This window comes from Chlamydotis macqueenii, chromosome 9 (assembly GCF_036417535.1).
Source record: "Chlamydotis macqueenii isolate bChlMac1 chromosome 9, bChlMac1.mat, whole genome shotgun sequence".
NCBI classification, from domain to species: domain Eukaryota; kingdom Metazoa; phylum Chordata; class Aves; order Otidiformes; family Otididae; genus Chlamydotis; species Chlamydotis macqueenii.
In genome coordinates this window covers 11,409,465-11,426,076 of record NC_141564.1, presented here as the reverse complement: position 1 = coordinate 11,426,076, position 16,612 = coordinate 11,409,465, and the positions used below count along the sequence as shown (strand labels likewise).

At 36.0% G+C, this 16,612-nt stretch overlaps 1 protein-coding gene across 1 annotated transcript in view; it reads right to left on the bottom strand.

The window, feature by feature from the left end:
• Positions 1 to 1,267: 1,267 nt before the first annotated feature.
• Positions 1,268 to 16,612, bottom strand: part of PLS1 (plastin 1) — a 45,218-nt gene continuing 29,873 nt past the window's right edge. Inside the window, exons 8-16 of the mRNA XM_086754382.1 lie at positions 16,442 to 16,584; positions 14,480 to 14,575; positions 12,721 to 12,916; positions 7,488 to 7,566; positions 6,217 to 6,331; positions 5,342 to 5,475; positions 4,283 to 4,406; positions 2,056 to 2,180; positions 1,268 to 1,577 (exon numbers count right to left, since the gene is read on the bottom strand). Of these exons, the coding sequence (XP_086610508.1) occupies positions 1,442 to 1,577; positions 2,056 to 2,180; positions 4,283 to 4,406; positions 5,342 to 5,475; positions 6,217 to 6,331; positions 7,488 to 7,566; positions 12,721 to 12,916; positions 14,480 to 14,575; positions 16,442 to 16,584 (1,148 nt within the window). The 3' untranslated portion in view covers positions 1,268 to 1,441. The remainder of the gene's footprint in view (positions 1,578 to 2,055; positions 2,181 to 4,282; positions 4,407 to 5,341; positions 5,476 to 6,216; positions 6,332 to 7,487; positions 7,567 to 12,720; positions 12,917 to 14,479; positions 14,576 to 16,441; positions 16,585 to 16,612) is intronic.

The window sequence follows — 16,612 nt, the reverse complement described above, 5'->3', positions numbered from 1 at the left end:
TACAGAGATTAAGCCTCAATTGAGCCTGTATTGCATGAGGACTTTGAGTGGTTTGTCTCCAGCATCACAGCAAAGAACTCAGACTCTGTACAATATTCAGTCATTGTTGAGAACTGAGAATAGAAACTAGGTAACTACCAAGTATTAATAATTTACTCTTGTCTAGACAATACAAACCTGTAAACAGAGACAAAGGGATCTAAATCTAAGTGCTTAATTCTCTCAACTCCCACTATCTCCTTACATAATAGAAACTAAATGGATGCCTCTCCTTTCTCTAAGTATGTTGTGCAGGATACTGAAGATGTAAAGCTTAGTCCAGCTATTCACTCATCATATTTCCTGGGTTTTGCCACACTTAGGACTAGTTTCAGGAGCCGAGAGAGAAAGTATGGGCTTCATACTTAAAAAATTCTTTCATTTTTATTCAGTTTTCTTTCTTTTTTTTTAACTGTTTGGCTTCTGGTAACAACTTTATTAAATGTCCAGCTCCAGAATGTTTGGTGAAAATTTACAGCTGCAGAAAAAGGAGTATAAATACTTTAAAATTATTTAAAAATAATTATGGATTTTAATCTCATCCAGATAATGCACCAGTCTTTCTAGACAAAACCTTTGCACACATGATATACACTTCAGGAAAAAATCAAAGGAGCAATCTCAAAGGAAATGCAATACATTAATGTGACGTTCCGAACTGGACAAACCAGCTCTTCATTGTTTTCTTACACAATATTTTATGAAAAATTAAAAAGAGATGTTTAGTCCAACTGCAAAAGCTAATGCATATGCAGGCTTCATAATGATATAACTACATTTATTTGCTGTTTTTTCTCAAGACACAGACTGTAAAAGTTCCTGCTCAGTAACAGAACAAAACTGCTACATATATTTAAGAATTATTCCCACCAAAAAGTGTCATCAGCTTTATCAGTATTCATTAGTTTCCAGACATTATCACAGGCCTTCACTTGCTCTCATGGAAGTCAATGGCATCACTGGCTTCAACAGGAGTTAAAAGCTCTCCAAGAATAAGGCAAGGATGAAAACTTCCATGCAGTTAGCAATAATATATTGGAATGCACCTGGAGACTTCTATGACTACATGTAAATAACACCCACAAAAATCAAAGTTTCACAATAGGTCCTGGAATAACGTACGTAAAATGATGCAGATTCTTACAATGCTATGGAAACTAACACAAATGAAGCTTGACTGTTATGGTGTGCGGTTTTTTAAAACAATACAAATCTGTGATGTTAATCACTGTATTATGAAACTGAATAAAATTGTAATGAATATAAACACATTATTGACATTTAATTAATGAGTATATTTGAGTATACAAGTTTTCTCTGTTTATATTAAGCTTCAGCACTCTGTAAACTGCGAGGCATTCATCGTGCTTATCATGGCAGAAAGCTATATTACATCTCTTCATTATTTTATTTTGTTCAGTCCTCTTCCCATCAAACATGCAAACACTGTCATCACCATTTTTGGCTTCACTTCAACTAGATCATCTGGGAGAGCATATATACGAGCACCGATTTTTCGAGCAACTGAAATGGCATACCTTGGAAAACAAGAGAAAATAAATAGTTATTTTCCTTGCATCTATTATAGCATGCCAAGATTCACAAAAAGAACAGATTTTAATAGCAGGATGTGCCTGTTCTGTCAGTATTTATGCTCTACAAGACAATGGACATTATTGTGAAGAAAACATTTATTAGCAATTGTATTGGGAGACATTTGCTACTGGTTATCAAAGCATTTATTTTTGTCAAAACCAATATGGACTATGGCAGGCTATTAATAAATTAATTGCTGTGGAGTGGTGGTAAGTCATATCAGCTGTGAATTTGAGTTCATGCTTTACATATACTAGAAAAATAGCTCTAAAATATTAGAATTTAGAATACATTCTATTTGAAACAAATCAACTAATATTAGTGTAATCTCTCCCTGTTAACAAGTCAGTAAATCATTACACCATGAATCATGCATTTCCTGCACTTTAGGAGAATACAAAGCATTCATTTAAAACTTACTTAGCATTATTCAATTTGTCTTCATAAGAAAGATCTTCTCTCTTGACCATTTCTGGACGAACTGCTTTTGGTGCAATAGCATCTATTAAATCTAGGACAGGTAAACTAGTGCTAATTGATTTGTCCTAAAAGAGAAGACTCAAAAGATTAGTATAAGATTAATGTAATTTGCTTTGATTATTCTGTTTTCACAATGCAAAAACTCCTACAGCACATGTTACATACCTACTGAAAGACAGCAGCATGGTTTGTTACTTTACTGCATGAAGGTTTCTTCCCCCGCTTTGAGGTCTGTCTCTCTTTCCACAATCAAAATGGTGAGGTTCACACTCAGTGTTGGTATTATTACACAAATGGTTTACATTTATTTAATGAAAGAAACTCCCCCCTTCCCTAAAGAAGGAAGGGAACTTTGAAATAAGTCCAAGGACCATACTTGTAAGACAACAAAAAGGTATTTATATTCCCCAGTTACTTTTATTTTTCCCCTTTTCTTGTAATGGGACTATGTTCTGCAATAGTTTATGGCTCAGTCTTTTTATAATTTTTCAAGTCAGATAGCATCCTGAGCTAGTATGAGCAGTTTATGTTTTATATTTAATGCACAGACATGTGTTCTCTTCTGTTCTTAAAACAACAAGTCCAATTGCTGCAATTCTTTCTTCCCAACTGGTAAGGCAGATAAGCAGCTGCCAATGTCAGGCCAACAGTCAGCAGACAGTGCCAGTGAGGCTGGCTCTGCTCCTCCGGGGGCTTAGCACACTGGCCGCGTGGCACAGCTGCCTTTGCCACCAGGACATAACCATGATTTCAAACTCTGTGAAGTCCCATAGAGCCACTACATTAATTACACATTTTAAAATAGTAATATAAATCTGATTGAAGACATTGAATGCAGGGAGTCTCTCCCCAAGACGGTAAGCAAAAACCTTCGTAATTTTTATTGTCTGAACTAATGGCAATTCAACAGAACTTGGCTTTCATAGTCCACAATAAATATCAGGGACCTCTGCTTTCTCTGCTACCCAACCTGCTAGCTGCAATAATACAGACCAAAATTTAAATTGTCAAAGACAATATATACGTAAGTGTTGTCAAGAATCAGTAGTAAAAGGTATACTGAGTAATGTCACTTTACATCAGTAGTTCCTTATTTTTATTGGTCTACTATTAGTTGAATTACCTTAAAAAGACAGCCAGTGCTCCCAAAAAACACAGGTATACCCAAAAGCAAGATGTTGCTCTTTGTACTTTCAACTTATTTATAACACCATTATTATAATTTATGCAGAAATAAGAGAAGCAGCAATCTCTTGAGAAGATGAAGACCTAAGTTACCTTCTAGCATAAGAATTTAATGTTTTGTTCTAGAAAATTATTTGATGTTGCCTTATGCCTAATGCTTATCTAATTCAGTTTTATATCACAGTGAGCTCTCAAATATTTACCTTGCTAAGTTACGTTCCTGTTGTGAACCACAGACATAACTGTTTCTGAGTACACAATGGACCGGTATAAGAATGTTATATTTGCATGCAAGTGCAATTATTAATCTACTATTTCTAAAGAATGAGATTCACACAGTACGACACATCTGACAGACATATGACTTCTTTCAACACTTAAAAAAATGTGAAAGGAAAGCTTCCTTTATCAATTTTTTTCATATTTGCTGAATGGGAAAAGCTCCTGTTTTGTCCAGCCCTGCTGCATATCCACAGTGCCGATGAAGACAAAAGATGTCCCTGGTTAACTTGGGCTCCCTCTCCTGGCTCAGTCACAGATGAGTACATCTTTTCAACCAGCTGTTATTAAAAATGGTGTTGGGCTTTTTTTGGTCCCTCAGTATTTCCAGAACTGTTCTCCATGTTTGTACAAGCATGAGAGTGCCTATATCCAAAAATGTTGAAGTTACCAATGTTTGGTCATGTCATCATGTAACTTCAGACAGAAGCTACTTCGAAAGTTTAGTCTTTTGGGTGGGGGTAAGGTGGGGTCGGTTGTTCTGTTCTGAATCTTACAGCAGCAATTATAATTTCTTTTTGTTTGTTATTAATAGACTTGTAAAATACTTTTGAAGATTCACAGACTATCAGAAATATTTCTTTATTCAATTATGCCAGCTGATGGGAGAGCCACTGTTAAAAACCAAATTGTTAACAAATCAGGTCAAAAATCCCAAATCTGATTATATACAGAAAGAAGAAAAGTAAATTAATTTGATTACCTTGAAACTTGTAATTGAAGTTTTCTTATTTGCTTTTGCAAGTGTCTGATTCACCCACTTAATAATAATTTCATCATTTACTTTTTCCCCCTCTCCAAGATCTGACAGTACATTCAAAGTATACCTTTAATAAAGAAAATAAGAGTCTGTGTTAAAGTCTGAGTTAAAGTGTGGTAGAACTGTACTCTGCTAACAGTATCAAGCTACAAACAAAAAGGAAAATATTACTTCAACACAGTAACAATGCCAAGTACTTGCCTTCATAAGGTACCCTAACCTTATAAACTATTGATTAATTTAAATCACTTTTTCAGTTGTTGCAAGAATAAAATAACAACCCAAAGCTCATAATATTCACTGTTACGTCTTCTTCATGCATTTGTTTTACTCAGCACATCATAGCTAATTTTAAGTTTAAATGGTTCCCTACCATCCAAGTCACTTTGAAAACTGAATCACAACTGTCTGAGAAACAAAAAGTATTGAGTGTTTTGGGGTAGGTGTAAGAAAATTACCTTGAGGAAAATATTTGCAATAAAATACTCTACTGCAATATTTTTTTTTTCATGCTCAGTGCACTAGCAAGATTGATTTTCTGACAGTTACATTACTACTGCTGTGATGGTCTAAAAATTTCTTCCCATTTTAACATCTATAGCATACATCATCTCTTCCTATTTCTCTTTCTTTTTTGATCTTACAAATATTTTAATTACTCTCTACTTACAGAAAGATACATGGAATTCACAGGAAATACATTGCGTGCTTTTTACTTGCTGAAGGGTTTATAATTTTAATCACAGTTTTTAGTGTATATAGGTTTTTAATTGTCTCTATAAATGGATGTATACCCATACACACTATAGTAATTTCAATCACTACACAGTATGTAGAACTACAAAAAAAAAGTATAAAAGTTAATCTTAGAGAAGAGGGATATTTAGAGACAGCTCTCTAACTGAACACTATTTAATTTGCCTTGATATACAGACACGCACAGATACAGACACATATATATATACACACACACACATCTATCACACACTGTGCCTAACTTACCTCCTCATCAGCTGCCATACCAAAGCCAAAGTCAGAGTTGGATTACCCTCATTTAGATCGTGTCCAGCAATACCAACCAGTGAGAATTTGGCTTTTGTCTTCCCGAGTTCTACTGCATAATTGCAATTCTCAATCTAAAAATAAATGTCGTGTGCAAATATTGAAAACATCTTAATATTTCTATAATATAGACCTATAATCTATGCGTATTTTGAATTACTTTGGCTTACTGTTACCTATGCTGAGATTCAGAGCTAGAGAAAGTTTTCTAGCCTTTTTACACTGTGATTAAAACACCACCATTTTGACTATAAATGTAAGTATGCAAGATTCCAATTATAAACTTTTTTCACACCTGAGAAAATCAAGTTCACTTCCACTAAAGTCAATGTATGTACTTATATCAAAACTGAATTCAGAAAAAAAAATATTGAAATGTGTTGTTCTTAAACAGAGAATATTTATTTTTTCCTCTACATTTCTGGCTTCATAATGATCACAAAACCAACTGAAAGCTTGGATTCTGCAAGTCTTGCAGAAAATCTCCTGGCAGCGTGTAAAACTGCTTTGTGAGGAAACACCTCACAATACAAGAGCATCAGGCAACAACAGCTGTCTTGGGCCTGAAAATTTACTTATATACCCTAATTAGACCCTAAATTAAATATTGCCAAAGGTTCCACAATTAGAAATTGAAGTGATATATGCTATAACTGCTATTTATTCCTTGGGATAATATCTGGAAGTTTTTTGGTTGGTTGGGGTTTTTTTGCCAAGACTGTCTCAGTAGCACACAAATCTAGACCATCCAGATTACTACAAACAGCACAAAGGGAGGCAGGGAAACTGGACAGTATCACAGAGTATCTACTCACCTTCTTCATATTACCACCGAGTAATGGATAAGGAGGTTTGTTGACATGGTTCCAGTTAACTGGCACACGAGTCATATCATACAATTGGAAGATTATTAATGCATCAGAGAGATCACTAAACCAGAGTAAAACAAGGTTTTTAAGTACAAAAGCTCATATTCACAATGAAAATGTTAAGTATTTGAGACTCTCAAGTGTGATCAAGTTGCTGAAAAATTCCAGTCACATAAATAAAAATTCTGTGGAAAAACTGGCCTATATCCTATTGCTTGATTTCTGCCATTGTTTACAATAAACCATATATTTAATTTCATTAGTTTTAAAAACCTTCAGTGAAGTAAGCACAGCCACTGGTTTTACTAACTTTAATTAAATAACTGCTTTCATAGGGTAGGCATGGATAAAAAAATCTACCTAAAGAGTTTTCACTTACTGATTTTTAGTTTTCTCAAAACTTCCCAACATGTTAAATACTCATACTTTATCTGCACCTACAAATATATTTTGCTAAAGAATAATCAAGACTAATATACTCATCTTATGAAAGAAAAATATTAGAAGTAATATTTTCCCATTATAAATTGCATTCTTGATAATCCCCTTTAGTTACGTGCTAATAGAAATTCTCTGTGTTGAGCCACCTACTGATGGTATCCCTTCACAGAGGTCAGAAAACAGAAGCAATGAAATCTGACAGCAAGGATACATGCAAGCAGGTGTTCCCAGTTTCTCCCCTATATCCCACGTCTTATTGATAGGATTTGAATCAACTGCTGGCACAATCTGAAAGTGCTCCGAAGCATCTAAAAACCATGCCAAAAACCCCTTTGATTTGAGGGAATACCACACTGCATAGATTCTTACAGTCTACTCAGCAAACATCTATCCTTTTGTACAGTTTAGAATTACAGTACTGTTTTAATAGGTTTGCGGTCATTTCATCTGTCATGAGAGAAAATAAAAATCATGCATTATAAACCATTACCTCAACCTTTTAAAAATGTAATTCAAAGTACACGTGAGTGAGGGAAGCACACCGAAGCTTTTTAGGTTTTCTAGTGTTTCTAGATCATGAGTGGACTATCTGCGTCAGACACTGCTTAATGCAGTTCTACAGACCAGTTTTGAAGTTCCCATCATGCTGGTGGAAACCTGGAAATCACTGTTCTAGTAGAAATACAACTTCATTTTCTTCTTCCCTTCTTCTTTCTTCCCCTGTCATTCAAGGGAAATCAAACTATTGTAAAAAAAAAAAAAAAAAAAAGCCTTACCTGTATAAATGATTAACATAAGGGTTTACACCCAGTGAATTCATCCAGTTTCTGAAAGTCCTTTCTTCCTTACTTTCTCCTATGATGACAAATATAATTCTATATAAATTACTTGGAGAAAATACTTTAATAAACAATGTTTAAATGACATTCATCTCTCTCCCCCCGCCATGCCCCCTCCCAAAAAAAAAGCAAAAAAGTTTATTCTTTCCCATCCTTCCCCTAACAAGGTGAGGCAGTTCTATCCAATTCAGAGTCCCTCAGTTCTGGGCCACAAGGCCAGAGGCACTGGAGGGAGTACTACCAGACTACATTTTTCTGTGTAAATACAAGTTGATAAAATACAGAAATAAACAATTTGTTGGTTAAACTGTAGATAATTAATATGCAATGGAGAAAATATTGATATTAATAATAATTTCCTAAAACAAAGATCGGTGGAAATTGCATTCAATATTATTTTTAAATAGGTTTGAAAGGGCATATTTTTATTAAAAGTTAGTACTAACACACTTATTACAATTGCATCAAGCTCCAGAACAGTTCCACTTTTCTCCACACAGAAGTTCCCAGTACTAAATTGTGATGGTCCAAAGCAACAGACCTCACCTTTTTAGTTTTTAACACTGGAGACTCAGCAAGGCAGTATTGTATTGGTTAAATTTGTGACGCTGTTTACACTGCCAAGAGGGCTAGTTATTCCTGCAGTTTTAACTAGGAACTCTGTGTATGAGAAATGCAGAAAATTCAGTAGGAAAAAAAAACCATCCTTCCCTCTCCTGACTTCGATTTCTTTTTTTTATCTCTTGTAATCATGAGTTCCTGAACTAACGCTCTTTCTCTATAAAAGTAGAGTTTGCAGTAATACATTGTTAAAATTTAGGTTATGCTGTATGTAGAAAATTAATGAATCTGTGACCAGTTGCATGTGAATCAGTGCTGCATAAGCTGTTTTCTCTTAAATCAAAGAGGAGCATTTAAGAAAATATTTAGCTTGAACACGTGAGCTTGGAATAACCTCATCGCTTTGTCTCCCTGGGCTCACAATCCACAGTTAAAAAAACACAAAGGACAGTGAGAAGAAAACCTCCCCAAACAATGAAAGAACAGATTTCTCAGGACTAAAATATGGAAAAATCTGATTAAGATTTTTCTTTGCTTTTTTCTATTTGTTTCTTAGAGGATAATGGTGCTGAATTTATCTAATGAGATTTACCTAGCGTGAAAACTGTCTCATTTAGTACTGCAGTTCTATGTTGACTAGAGAACAATTAATGTTTTTGCAAAATGAAGCTACTGTATAAATATGTATTTGTCATTACAATAGAAAGAAAACCTCTATGATAATATTTTTCCACAAAAATAGACCTGTGCTGTAACATCAATTTTTAGACAGAAGTTGCAATTTTAACTTAGGTCTCTTTCCCTTTTATACAAAAAGCTCTGGACTTCAAAATATACTTATCAAAAATTTAAATTCAGAAATTTCAGCTGTAATTGACATTTTCCAACAGAAAAATATTTTATTTAAAAAGTTTCAGCTAGCTTACCAGTTACTCTCCTTTTCAATTATTATGAAATAGATTACATTCATCCTACTGGTTTTTTTCTTTCTAAATTATGAGGTCCTTAATATGCAATTCAATCTAGTATTTGTTTAAAAGATTTACTTGTAAAAATTTCCAAAGAGTCACTGATGAATACATGCTGAAATAAAAAAAAAAAAAAACCAAAACCAAACAACTATTCTGCAAGGTCTTCAGGCAGCCAGCTTTGTTTCACATATTTCTCCCCACAACAAAATTTAAAAGACAACAAAGAATTACATTTTATAACAAAGTTATTAAAAATATCAGTGTTTTTCTATAAAAAGATAGAATCAAAATACAAGCATGATATATAACTTAAGTTTATAAAGAGTAATTTAAGAGGTTATAGTATTCTGAATCAAGTCTTTGTTTTTTTTTTCTTTTTTGAAGTTTTTGGGCTTATTGAGCTTTGAGTTGGTTTGCAATATCGAAAATACTGACTGCAAAGTGCTTTTAGGAACACTTGCCCATTGCAAAGACAGCAATAAGTTTATTTAATGAACTCTTACTAAAGAAAGCATAGCCACAAAAACAGATACTCAGCAACTGCATTCAGATTGAGAATTCTAAAACGCATGCTTAACACTGTCAAAAGAATCCGAAGTAGCCAAGCAGGAGCAAGAGCATGCAAGCTGGGCAGCACCCTTTTAGATAGCGGGAATCCATGAACTAAATGCAGCACACTGTATTTAATATGCCTCTCTAAACAAATCCCTTTATCATGCAACACATAAGCGTTCCTAAGCTTTCCAGATGGCTGAGAACTGACCAATTTTTTTCTCTCCATTTTGTTCATTCAAAATATACCTTGTGATCCTATCAGGAGCATATCTTCTGCTGAGTGGTGCAGCAGATAGCCAAAATCATTGGAAAACTGCAGAAAGGGGGCAGAGCTACACAAAAGAGAGAGGAGCAAATTTGGTAGTATCCTTTATATTTATTGCCATCTCTTTCTGTGAGATCATTATACCATGGAACAGAGTGGGGAGTAGCCATAGGGATGGGGTCAGGAATCCAAAGGCTCCAAATACCTACGATTCTCTCTGAAAGACAACAGAGCTCAAGATGCAATCCGCTCCCTAAATTCAGCTGGCCTGAGTAGGAGTAGTGAACCCTCTCACATTAACAGCCTTGAAAGCTGCCAGTGGACTAAGCAACACCAGTGAAGGACACCAACACTGGAGGGAATGTCGGTGGACAGAAGTCTCTCCTCTTCCTCCCTCCAAGAACTCAGCTTTCTGTGTGACTTGGACTCCAAACTCCGCGGCCTTCCCCACAAGTGAGATGTTCTTCAGAGCAACAGCAACCCCCAGTTAAAGGCTGCGCATTGACTGAGGTCAGGACTCCCCTCACCATCCCCACATAACATCAAATGTTCATTTTTCTATGTCAGTGTACCAGAGGGATATTCTCTCTGTATACAAGTGCACATCACCAGAGTTGTTAAGCATTGTCAGAGCACATGTCAATTTATGCACAGTGTTCATTGTCATACACAAAAGAACAGCCACATCATGCTCTCTGGGTGGAACAGTCACTGCAAAGATGGAATCTAACACAGGAAAGTGAAGACTTTCAGAAAGCTCTACTCACCCATACATGCCTAGAGCTTTAAATCTTGATTCTTGGAAGTCCCCTACTGGTTAAACCCACAGAAAGAACTATGGTATTTGACTTACAGCAAGTCCTGCCCCCGTTTTACATGTGTCATGTTAGACCTGTGGGGTTTTTTTCTTCTCTTTTTACTAATGATGGCATATTAAAGCAATAGAAAATACAAGAACAATGCAAAAATCAACCAGAAAAGGATAGAGATTACTAAAACACTAGAGGAAAAAAAAAGGAAAAAGAAAAATTGCAAAATAAACACTTTTACAGAGTACAGAAAAGTACTAAATACAGTACCTACATTAGGAGGGGTCAAATCTGCATTTCATGAAGCAAAATAGGAAAGCATTATAAATTATGAGTCAGATTTCAACAGACAATCTATAACGAAACCATGAAGAAATGAATGTCTTATATTTTATATCACTACCTGAGAAAACATCAGTAAAAACACAGGATTTTAAGGAAAAAATAAAACAAATTAACAGAAAAACACATTAACAACGTTGTCTTTTAGCTGAAAGAACTATTTTGATGATTTAGATCTGCATGACACTACATGAGTTATTTGAGGGGAAAAGGAGAATCATCTACTTGCCTTTGAACAGATAACATTGGCATGATTATTCATTGCTAAAACATATACTATAAACAGTAAGTTAATTTGGCCACTATTTATAATTACAAAATGGTAATCTAGCATTCAGTTGATTGTAACTTTTTACAAAGAGTTTTACCTGAGACTTTGACCTTATCTAAATATTTTAGGAAAATTTAGAAAGTAGGTCAGTTCTTTTTTGCCATGCCAATGAAAACCCTTCTAAATTGGACCAAGTTTTCAGTGTTTCAAATCACACTTGCAACTTTATGTTCAGAACAGAGAAGCTGAACTGAACATAGTCTGCCTCCACACAGCTCCTGTATACATCTCCAAGAGCGTACTTTCTAACAAAACTGCAGCAGAGAGCTGAAGAGCAGGCCTCGCCTTCAATAATCTGTCCTGGATAGCAGGGACTGCAGAGACTAGGGATATCACAGCTGAAAAGGGAAGACTACCTCCCATACCTCTACCACAGCTGGCACCCAGCTGAAACTAGAGGAGCAAGAAGCCTGAAACAGGAGTGGTCTAAGGGCTATAAGATTTGTGACACAGGGATGCAGCAGAGCAGACAAATTATGAAGAAAAGAGGAGCAAAGGAAGATGGACTCACCTAGATGGAAAGGAAATCTGATAGGAACAGTAAGAGGAAGGCAGGAGTAGGCAGTGTAGAGGAATGTGTGAACATTGCTGATGATTCTCCTGAGTGCAGCACCCCTGATTCTCACCATTCCTTTGAGATCAGTGAACAACTGAAATACACTGGCAGGAGCCGTTTCATTATCCTAGATTAGCTGGTCTATGGAAACGGTAACAGCCAAAGATTGCTACCAATTATCCCTTTATCTCTAGGATTAGGGATCTGAACTGTTAAAGTCTACAGTTAAAGCCCAAAATTGTTGATATGCTACATAGATTGCTGATGCAATAGATTAATATAGGCTGCTGATACATAAGGTTTTCTTCTTAATGTTTCCTGTTTTAAAAGGCAAACTAATATACATACACACATATATATACACATATATAAAAATATATTAACACAATATGAGAACAGTACCTTAAAAGATTATTAGAGTTGCATAGTATAGCACTGCAAATTAGAGAAAGCTACAATTTGTGCATCAGCAAAAATACAGAGAGCATGGAAAGAAGCACAGGAAACTGGAAAGGGAATAAGAGGACAGTTTTTGCTCCTGCTCATGAACTATAGAAGATTATTCAGGAATAGCCTTTGGTCAGGCTAACACAAGTGAACAATATTCACAGTAACAGGGACTTCTACTACAAGCTTATTTTGACAGCTAGTGAGAAAGCTCTATATGCTGGTGTTAACACAGGCACCTTCACACGGGGATCCTATATCACAGCCTACAAGGATTACTTAAATAGAAATCACTAATATTCTCATCTCCTGTAAGCTTAGCAAGTTGAGTACCTTCTAATAAATTGAGATCGTAAGATGAATTGTCAGGCTTGTGTAGGGCTGGATATGTGTTAAAAAGGTTTGCAACAAAAGCCAAATTGAGTTTAGGGTTGCCTGCAACCACATCAGCCGGAGTTACAAACTGTCTGCATCCCAATTTATCTGCCTGTTGGAGCATGTATTCTGCCCTCCTCAAGTCATTTTTATCCTAAAAGAAAAAAAAATAATAATAAAAATTAATTTGTAATGAATACTAGCATGTTTCTGTTCTTTACTGCATCTTCAGTTCGGCAAATCTTTAAATGACCCACGCCAGTCTCTCCCTCATTCCCTCCATGTCTGAGCTAGCTCTTTCAACACATAACAATACCAGTCTTCCCATCTGCCTTCCACTTTCTTTCAGTCATTTGCTTCTGTGGCTGTCTGCACAGCGTTCCTCATGAACCACAGCAAGAGCAGTAGCAGACAGAGGTGCAGTGGTTATGTTTCCATTTCCAGGCTGTTGATTCCCACACTGCGTATTCTGCTACATGTGTGATAGGTTCACCATCACTGCTTTAAACTGATATTCTCGGGCACAGTAATTACAGATGATGCCCAAAACACTCAATAAGAGCTTAAATGCTTCAGAATGTGATAATCCACTACTTTGCTTTCCTTTTAGTATTTTTGCCTCAGAATTATCTTAAGTTGGTAGCCTGTGTGTTTCATCCTCATTAAGCTACACAGAGTAAATAGGTTTTCAAAACTGTGTAGCATATACTTTTTACCTCTAATCTTCACAACACTAAAAGTTACTATTTATAGGGAAATGAGTTAGTAATTGAATTACTGTTAGAATTGAATAAGTTGGTAATTCAGCGTTGGTACGCTCAACCACAAACTTGCTCTAGAAAAAGTTGTTAAATGTTATTGATACTGGTTTATAACCCATTGCAGAACATGATCACATGAACTGTAAGAAATTACAGGGGAAAAAAATTTACTACTATCCTTTTTCACTCCCCAAAACTCCCCAAAACAAAAGCAAACAAGCAAAATAGAGCTCTCCTCATGAAGGAGTTTGAGAGGACCAGAACTTTTATGCAAATAGAATTTTGCACATGGGTTTCATTATTATAATGAATAACGAAAGTCTACTTGAGATTCTGATTAATATATACATATCTATATTTTAGGCAGGCAGTTCAATTTTGTATCAAACGCATTCTCAGAATAATCTTTCCAATGAGCATTATGTAGCAGATTAAAGTGTTTTCACATCTACCTAGGCTGGTTTTAGACCCTCTATCCCTTTACAACTTAAAGCTTGATGGCTGCCATTCTTTCCTTTCCTGCCAGTTACTGGAAGGGCTCACATGTTATTTCTGAAAGCTATTTGGTTTGAGGAAGGGTCACAAGGTTTGTGAAGTCTACTCTTTTCGCCTTGTCTGAATTCCAGAAGAGCAGAACTGAGCAGCATGTTGTAATATTCCTGTTGGAGGACTCAACTGAAAATAAAAACACAGTTAGACACTATTCCAAGATTCCACATAAAACAGATCTCCATATTTTAGACTGCAGGATGCATTATTCTGTTTCAGCAGTGCCCTAGAACTTGACTCAAATTTTTATCTATTTAAGCTTTTGTGACATTGAGGAATCTGACTGAACATTTGTATGCGTTACAAAACAAAAGGGGATTCTGGCACAGCCTTGAAACCAGGATGTTGGATACATACACAGAGGTCTCAGACAATTCCAGTCTATGTTTATGTTTCAGGATACTTACATGAAATCCTGAAAAGTCAATTTTAATGGACAATTCATCAAGGTCATCTCCTTTGGGCGCAATCTGATTTAACAGATGGTAGTATGCTCTTGAATCCTAAAACAAGTAGTGTAATATTTTAAAAAAAGAGCAAGTATGTAGCCCTTCTTCGCCATTTACTACTCTTATAGTCCAATTCAAAAGCCATAGAAGTCAGAAGTATGGCACCTTAATTTCAGTGAATATTGATGAGGTCATACAGCCATTTTACTATGGTATTTCACACAGAACTTTAGACAGATGACAGAAAAAGAATGTCTCCTAATTATCCTGGACAATGTTAGTTAAAGTTTATTCTGTTGGGTATGAACTAGACAGCTGTAATTAAGGTATTTAAGGCAAATTTACATAGGGTGCCCACAAGAAAAAAAAAAACAGTATGGATCTTATTTTCAGTGTTGGTATTTTATTCTTTCACTATCCTTTTCAAAGAGACTGTTTTGTAAAAGTTTCTCTTCCTTAATCAACAAGGTAATTGAAATTAAAAATTGAAAGCAAAGTGGCTCTTTTAGGATGAATCTATAGTCACAAAATAAATTCTATTTATTTGATGTACTTTTCAGTATGCTTGTTTTTTCCCCACTAAGAAACTAACAGAAAAATGCTCTCATTTTAGAAGTGTTTAATACTTGTCTTAAATAGCATGTAATATTTTTACCATAGTAGCAGTTTTCATATAAAACACTAATTAAACGTTCGCTTTAATAATAGCCTTCTTGGTAGCATTTGAAAATATAAAACTAGCAATTAATGACATGGTTCTCTTCAACAAGAAGAGGTCTTATCACCTTAGGGAATCTTCCTCCTTTGCTTTTAGTTTTAAAAGGTTGAGTTTTTCTCTCTTCAACTGGACTTACTACAGTACTCTGCATACCTTATGCAGAATGACTGAAGAAGAGAGAATTATGCAGATCGGCCATCTGCTCCAGGGAACCAGCACGCCTTTCCGTCCCGTGGTGTCTGTAAGTTGGCACACTAGCAAAGGACAGAGATTGAGGGGGGCTGCTCTCTCCTTGGGTTAAGAATCAGTAGCTACTCCAGACAGTCCACTGTCTGGACTGGTGTCACAGCCAAGGGTTCAGCTACTTAGATCGTGGGACTCTTTGAGAAACCTGGTCTACTGACAGCTGATGGGGTCCATCTATCAGAGAAAGGGAAGAGCATCTTTGGTCATAGACTCACCAAACTGGTGAAGAGAACTTTAAACTAAAGTTGCTGGAGGAGTGGAACCTCAATCCATCCCACTCCAACCAGTTTAATGCCAGTGCCAGTAGCAGATGCCCAGAGCCTGGAGAAGGTTCACAGGCCAGCAGGAGAGCACCTGAAGAGCAGCACAAAAGAAATAGAGCTGCACCAGCCAGGAAGTCGGCTTCATCAGGGGCCCAGCTCAAATGCCTTTATGCCAACGCACATAGCATGGGGAACTGTTCTTTCCTTAAGAGGTTTCTTACTTTTCTGTAGACTGCTAGTTATGAAGGGCAATCACCATTAGCAAATACGCACTGGGAGGAGATTTAAAGTCACATACTTCTTCCTCAAAACAACAGAAGAAGGAACAGATGGGTTTCTGCAGACTCAAGAGCAGGGAAGGATGGACAGGAAAAAGGTAACTAATAAGGCAGTGCCAATGGTCGTAAGTAACTCTAATAACAATCTGAGAACATTAGAACTTCCCTGAACAGGGGAAATGTCAGAAATGTTCTCTTTGCGCTGTGCTGTGATAATACGTGGTATGAGCAACTGTATAGGATATGAGAGACCAAAATAACGCTCTTTCAGTGTTGAAAAATGCAGGATGAACCAATAGCTAGAAAAACGAGATGACTACTAGTTTTCAAAATACTTCTGATCTATCTCATTTGTTTTTATGCACAGGGTGTTTAAATACCATTATGTTCAATTAGCAGAGTGCTAACTACATACCTTAATGTCTTGGCTGAAGTTACTGATTTTCTGCCACCCTGCATTGGTCAGATGGTAGTTCACCCAGCGTAGCAAGAGCTCTTCTGGGGAAAGCTTCATTAACTGATCTAGTTCTTCTCCTTCATTTAGCAAGGCGATAAGAGCTAAAAGCAAGTTTGAAAGAAAGCTGAA